Source organism: Adiantum capillus-veneris, chromosome 9 (assembly GCF_014529385.1).
Source record: "Adiantum capillus-veneris isolate H3 chromosome 9, ASM1452938v2, whole genome shotgun sequence".
In the NCBI taxonomy this organism is placed as follows: Eukaryota; Viridiplantae; Streptophyta; class Polypodiopsida; order Polypodiales; family Pteridaceae; genus Adiantum; species Adiantum capillus-veneris.
In genome coordinates this window covers 81,755,737-81,762,928 of record NC_140939.1, presented here as the reverse complement: position 1 = coordinate 81,762,928, position 7,192 = coordinate 81,755,737, and the positions used below count along the sequence as shown (strand labels likewise).

General features: G+C 44.2%; 1 protein-coding gene across 1 annotated transcript; it reads left to right on the top strand.

Annotated features, from left to right (window-relative positions):
* Positions 1-5,127: 5,127 nt before the first annotated feature.
* LOC147450729 (polyubiquitin-like) lies at positions 5,128-6,323 on the top strand. The gene has a single exon (XM_086519807.1). The coding sequence runs from the start codon at positions 5,224-5,226 to the stop codon at positions 6,139-6,141; it is 918 nt and encodes a 305-aa protein (XP_086375933.1). The 5' UTR covers positions 5,128-5,223; the 3' UTR covers positions 6,142-6,323.
* Positions 6,324-7,192: the final 869 nt, after the last annotated feature.

Genomic DNA, 7,192 nt, shown 5'->3' with positions numbered 1-7,192 from the left:
ATTCACCCCAAGAAATGTAAGGGAACATGGCGTTGGATTCCTAAACGACTATTGGAAGCCCAAGGCTACTATCAAGGAAATGATCAAATCTGGGTGCAAAACGTAGATTGTGTTCTTACCTGTCACCTGACCCATGTGCGCCCAATCCTGTAGCTCCAAAACAAATTGACGATTGGGGAAAGAAAAAAATCACAGAATGCTACACACCCTCTCTAGAGCTAGTTTGGGTACCGAAGAAAGAATAATTTGTTCCACCTAGATCAGGAAGGGGGGAGTCCCATGAAGCTTCTAGCTCCTTATGTAATGCATCCATAGAGGTAAAAGCGTCTCCACAACCTCCACCTACAATAGTGAACCTCCATAAAGCTACAAAGGAATCCACACCTCCCAGTGTTCAAGAATCGCCTGATGAACCACTTCAATTTCGATCATGGGAGAGTACCTTACCACCCTTGCAACTCGATGAGGCACCTAAAGTAATAGAAAACTACTGGCAAAAATCCTTACCTATTACCAACTGGAACAATTGGTTTCAAAGGGTGACGCACATTTCAAACGGTATGATCTACCCAAGGAAGGGGGGAGTGTTTGTTGATAGTCATCATTCACTCACTCTCCTCTCAACCTTCCTCCCTGACCTCTCAATCACCAATCTTAGGGAATGTATATATAAAGCCTTATACTCACAAAAAACAAAAATAATAAAGAGCAAGAGCAATTAGCAAACAAGTATGCACAATAAAGACCAAATCATTGACCCAGACCTACACATTTACATTCAGTACACTGAAACAGAAACCTATGTCATAAAACACCTTTGATCCTCATCACTTGAGTGATGGAGGGTAGGTAGGATTAGTAGGATAGGAGTGTTTCTGTATTAGAGTTTAGTGATTAGCAAAGTTCTTTTTTCCCACTGATGTGCCTCCTAGAGGTATTCTTTGTGTTTCCTAGTGTGTACAAGAACATGTTGCTGTTGTTCGGATTTGGACCTTCCTGGAATCTTTCTCTCATTCACACTTCAAATCAAGCGCGACCATCAACACAAACAGGTGTTTCTTGTCCATTAGCATTGCCCCTTATCTTTTTGCATCCATGTTTGTCTGCTTTAATTGTGATTGGTAGCATAATATCCAACACATTTGCTTAGTATAAAACATTAAATTCAATGTAATTTTTTGTCATAATCACTTGTCTAGGTTTAAAAATCAAACAGTCCGGCTAAGCTAGTTTGACCAAGCTAGGCGTTAGAGATCTTCTCTTAATATCATGGGGAATGCCTTCCCAATAATCAATGATTACTTAGGTTCTTAATCCAATTTAGGCAGCATTGTATGAAATGTACTAGGGCTTTCTAGTGGGCTTATTGACCTTTAGCTTAAGTATTATAAAGGGAGTTTACTAATATGATGACCCTGGGGAGGGTAACAGTGTTATATGACCCCCCAAAGTTACAAAATTAAAATGCTGAAAACGAATAATAAAAAAATCAAAGTGCCACAATGTAAAATCTTAAGCTGGAAGAGAAACCTCAGCTTGATTTGGTACTCCACCCACATGTATCGCCTATGGTACTAGAGCCCTAGAGGTTCCCAGTGTGGGCGCTTTTCCTTGAAAAGCAAAAAACCCAAGGCATACAAAATAAGCACACACATAAAAAATGAAACAATGTGAAAAGACTTTGGGGGGTCAAAGAAAAGGTAATCAGTCAGGCAATGATTTCATGAGAAATTCCTTTTATCGTAGCTTAACTACAAGGTCTTCTAGGTATAGCCTCTAGTCAGCCCTTGGACATGAAATACTTGGCTCTCGCAATCAAACAACTTAATTGACGAGAGAAAATTGAGAAGCTTGCCCATGGTATTAATAGTCGATCTTTAGTGCCTTTCGACCGTTAAATTAGCGACCCTAGACTTGTTTAATTTTTTTACCTTTACAACTGTTTATGCGTTTGATTATATTGCAATTTAATGTTTATTGCTGACAAATGGTTTAGAATTCTGCTACCAATCAATTTGTCTGCCTAAAACTGCATATGCTTTTTAATTGTATATGAGAATGCAATTACTGTGCCAATGTTGTTTGATTTTGCAGTGACCGAAGAAGGCTAAGGACATTCATCTCAAATGCTCTTCCACCTCAACAACGAGCTTCAACTCAATAGCTTCCGAGGACGGAATCTACATCAGGAAGGGGGGCGTGTTAACCCTCACGCACATTCCTATCACCTATAACGGGCGTTGTATTATTTATTTGGTAGTGTCAAGTACCGGGCTTGTCGGTCCAATAGGAAAAGGGTAAGAGTGATCGCCGATGAGAGACGCACTCTAACTGGAACATTCAAGGGATTAGTTGGCTAAGCATGGGCGCCGAAGTGTGAATGGGGCGAGCTCATATAAAAGTCAACTAAACCTAAAATTCACTCATTCTCTCATTTGTGCAATTGAAGAGTGCTCTTGCTCCATCTCCATCTTCTTCTTCTTCATCTCCTTGTGTGTGTGTGTGTATGCGTGTGAGAGAGAGAGTGTGTGTGATCGAACATTGCGGCGGCACGACGGCGACGAGGCGGTTAAGCGTGGCGTAGCGGCGTCTCCCTCTTCTTCGTGACGAGGAATCCTCCACAATAGCAAGCGTAGAGCGGTGAGTGACACACCATCGCCATCTTTGAGCTTACTAGTTTAGGCTAGTTGCGTGCTTGGAGCCATTTGTGGCTCGCACACAGTGTATCGGCAAGTTCCTTGCATTGACACATGCGACATACGCGCACAGTGTATGTGTGTGTGTGTGTGTGTGTGTGTGTGTGTGTGAGAGAGAGAGAGAGAGAGAGAGAGAGAGAGAGAGAGAGAGAGAGAGAGAGAGAGAGAGAGAGAGAGAGAGAGAGAGAGAGAGAGAGAGAGAGAGAGAGAGATGGATGCTAAGACACAGGAGGATATAGACCTTATGCTTTGCACGCATTTACTACATCAAAGAAGCATCGACAATAACCCCATCATCTAGTACCAGGCTTGTCCCTACGGTGTCTTCACCCATGACGACGCCATCTGTTGAGGCTAATTCACATAAGCAATAGTAACACCCGTTGTTGTATCAATGCCTCTAATGCGTTGACAGTAGCCCCGTCATCTAGTGTCAGGCTTGTCCCTATGGTGTCTTCACCCACGACGACTCCATCTGTTGAGGCTAATTCACTGCGCCCAAAAGCAACGCCTTCTCCTTTCCCATGAGCTAGGCTCTTATGGGTCGTCCCCTTCACCATCCGATTCAACTAAAAAGGAAGGGAAGGCACAGAGTTGAACTCCTCTAGAGTTGCGGGAAGCCAATATGGCAGCGATTAGTTGCGAGAAGAAAGATCTCGATTTGTGGGATATGAGCAAGGGAAGGGAATACCTGAGTCTCTGCGTCTCTCTCTCTCTCTCTCTCTCTCTCTCTCTCTCTCTCTCTCTCTCTCTCTCTCTCTCTCTCTCTCTCTCTCTCTCTCTCTCTCTCTCTGCAAGCACGAAATTTGAGCGAGCAAGGAGTTCAAGTTTCGTTCGTCACCAAGCAACTAAATGAGCTTGAAAGCCTTCAAAGCCTTGCAGAGCCGCCACCAAGCAGCTAGAAAATATTCGTTCGCGTCTCTCTTTTTTGGATGTAGCCTTCATATCGCAGAAGATGACACGTGGAAAGGGCAACCACGGCCGCCATATTATGTTAGTAAGGGTTGGGTCGCACTTGGGGACAATGGGGGGAAGGAGCAGCCGTAAACGCCATTGATAGTAAACTCGCTGAATTCCCGTAGCTTTGCAATCGTTCCACTAATCCACTAAAAAATGAAGGTATTAGGCTATAATTCAGGAAGAAAATCAAAGCAACGCACATGGTTGAAGCCTCTGGCCAATGGAACGTCGACGCCTATTCACTTTTCAGCACATTCCTCTTGTCAGCCATCATCTCCAGCTTCTTCGCCTGTGGGTGCGACCAAGTTTCAACTTTATCCCCACTACCCCTGTTAACCTTGGGTGCGACTCGACTCTAAATTCCAATAGCCATATTTCCAATAGCCATAGTGTCGATTGTCAACTTAAGGAACGTGACCTCATGAGAGTTTAGTTTTGCATTCTTAAGAAACCTAAGCAATTTGTCAACACATTTTCGTTCGCGAGCGCAGTTAAGTCAAAGGGTTGCTTCATTACGCATGTTGTAAGTTATCATGCTACAAACCTTTTTCCATAAATAATACTCATTACGACTTTGAGTGTCAAAATGGTGTGAAAGTGGATGCCTTGCTTTAGTGCCACCCATACAAATTTTATTGGGTTTAACTCATGTGCAACTTGATGTCCTCTTATCCTTTGTAAGTTCCGCCACCTTGCCATTGAGATGCACACTCGACCAAATGCCTACAAGCCCCAGTATGCTCTCTCATTCTTTTTGTAGGATCCATATTCCAAACGTAATTAATGTGGAGCATTAGCAACTCGTCGAGAGTTCTAAGACGTGCATGCAATGTGTACACATGGACATTTTCCAGTAGTGGAATGGATAGAATATGATTTGAATTATGTTCCTTTCTATCCCAATTAGAGGGTACAGGTACACTTTGATCGTAACTAAAGATACCTTCAAACCGTTGTCGACGAAGGCTAAGCTCCTGTCCGAGTATTGGTTCACACACACATGATGGATACCTACACAATGTTTTGCTAAAAAAGGACCGTGTGTCCGATTCTTGCTCTGTTTCTCTCACTCTCTCTCTCTCTCTCTCTCTCTCTCTCTCTCTCTCTCTCCCTCTCCCGCTGTGTGATTGGATGAGCTTCCAGTGTTCCACTCGAGGACGTCGTAACTAGCTCGAAACACCTGTGCAGTGAGATGGCCATGAGTCAGCATGCCATCTAGGATTCAAGGTGGGTGGAAAGCGCACAATGTGAATGGCACAATCAGGGGTGTCAAATCTCAGTGTTCCACCTAAAAGAAAGTGAGCATGGAACGTGCAGTGTGAACCCAGCCTTGATGTGCTCTTGCGGTTTGTTGAGCCTAACTTGAAACTTTGAGAAACGTCACAAGCGAACAACCTTACAAACCGCGAGAAGCTTCCGGAACCGACCTACCTTGGCCTCTATATATTAAGCCACCTCTTCCCCTTGGATAATTCATCGCATTCTCTTTTCTATCTTCTGCGTTTTTCTGTGGTGTGCTCTAGACCTTGATCCGTCCTCTCCGTCGCTCGAACCTGACCTTGCAGCCATGCAGATCTTTGTGAAGACCCTCACTGGCAAAACCATCACTTTGGAGGTCGAAAGCTCAGACACCATCGACAATGTTAAGACCAAGATCCAAGATAAGGAGGGTATCCCCCCTGACCAGCAGCGCCTTATCTTTGCTGGCAAGCAGCTTGAAGATGGCCGCACCCTTGCCGACTACAACATCCAGAAGGAGTCTACCCTCCACCTTGTCCTTCGCCTTCGTGGTGGCATGCAGATATTTGTGAAAACGCTCACTGGTAAGACCATTACTCTCGAAGTAGAAAGCTCAGATACTATTGACAATGTCAAGACGAAGATCCAGGACAAAGAGGGGATCCCTCCCGACCAGCAACGCCTCATCTTTGCTGGAAAGCAGCTTGAGGATGGCCGCACTCTTGCTGATTACAACATACAGAAGGAGTCCACGCTTCACCTTGTGTTGCGTCTCCGCGGTGGCATGCAGATCTTTGTGAAGACCCTTACTGGTAAGACCATTACTTTGGAGGTTGAGAGCTCTGACACCGTTGACAATGTGAAGACTAAAATTCAGGACAAGGAGGGCATCCCTCCTGACCAGCAGCGCCTTATTTTTGCGGGAAAGCAGCTTGAGGATGGGAGGACTCTTGCTGACTACAACATACAGAAAGAGTCTACCCTCCACCTTGTGCTTCGGTTGCGAGGTGGGATGCAGATATTCGTGAAGACACTTACTGGCAAGACCATTACCCTGGAGGTTGAGAGCTCTGATACTATTGATAATGTGAAAACGAAGATTCAGGATAAGGAAGGTATTCCCCCTGATCAGCAGCGCTTAATCTTTGCGGGGAAACAGCTGGAGGATGGGCGCACCCTGGCTGATTACAACATTCAGAAGGAATCCACTCTTCACCTTGTGCTTCGGCTCAGAGGGGGGAATTGATGGAATGTGTGGTAGAGCCTGTGACTCTGGATGTGCTGTTCTTTTTTTTGGGCACCTGCTATTGTGAATTCTGGTGATCCTTAGTGTTTGGTTGTCTTGGGAAGCGATGAAAATTGAAGCTGGATGTTTTGTACGGGAAATGTTTGATTAGTCAATAAAAAGGGCTTTGTGTTGCAAGGCAAGGATATTCAGTCTGTCCCATGGTTGAATGTTGTTGCATAACCTCAATATTAATTTCATTTCTATTCTTTAATTTGGTGATAGTTGAGAAAAAAGCCTTTGTCAATTCTCAAATATTTGTCAAGAGTTATCACACTTTTTTCCATTCCAAGCTATGCTTAAATCTGTTTGACTGGCTTGGCGTTACTTAAATCTCATTGGGCCATGAGGTGATAAAGCAGTTTCTTCTCAGCTGAATGAAATGTGCAGTAAAGAAACGCACAGCTGTGTGTGGTTCAGGTGGGTAATCCTTTCTTTGGTTAGGTACTGCTCCCCGCGCTCTCAAGTAAAATCTTGATTCCTGCAGACTTCCATGCTTGACTTTGTTTTTTACTCTCGTCTGCGATCTCTCATAGTTCATTTGTCTAGCTCTTTGATCCTTGTCTGCTCTGAATATCCTCCAGACTTCCATGCTTGACTTTGTTTTTTACTCTCGTCTGCGATCTCTCATAGTTCATTTGTCTAGCTCTTTGATCCTTGTCTGCTCCGAATATCCTCCTTGACATCAATGTCTGCCAACGACTTCTTTTGCTTAATATGTCGTATGCCTCTAGGGATATGATGACACTGGTAAAAGTTCCATGCTTTGGATGACAGCTTCATTTTGAGGTCCCCCAATCAGTTCCAGCGGTCAGTATTCTGTGTCGAGGCTATGAAAGTGGCATGCCGCACATGTGCCATGACCATCCTTCTGTCCAAACCCTGCATTTTGACAACAGGGCAGGTAGGGCCTTCTGTGCATATGTGTCTCGTACTACTTTCGCTATCATCATGATCTTTAAAAGACTTGTTGCAGTCTGTTGTAGACAATCTTCACTTTGTGGTGGAAACT

Excerpts from the sequence above, each read along its gene's own strand:
- LOC147450729 (XM_086519807.1), top strand. The coding sequence starts at position 5,224 with ATGCAGATCTTTGTGAAGACCCTCACTGGCAAAACCATCACTTTGGAG.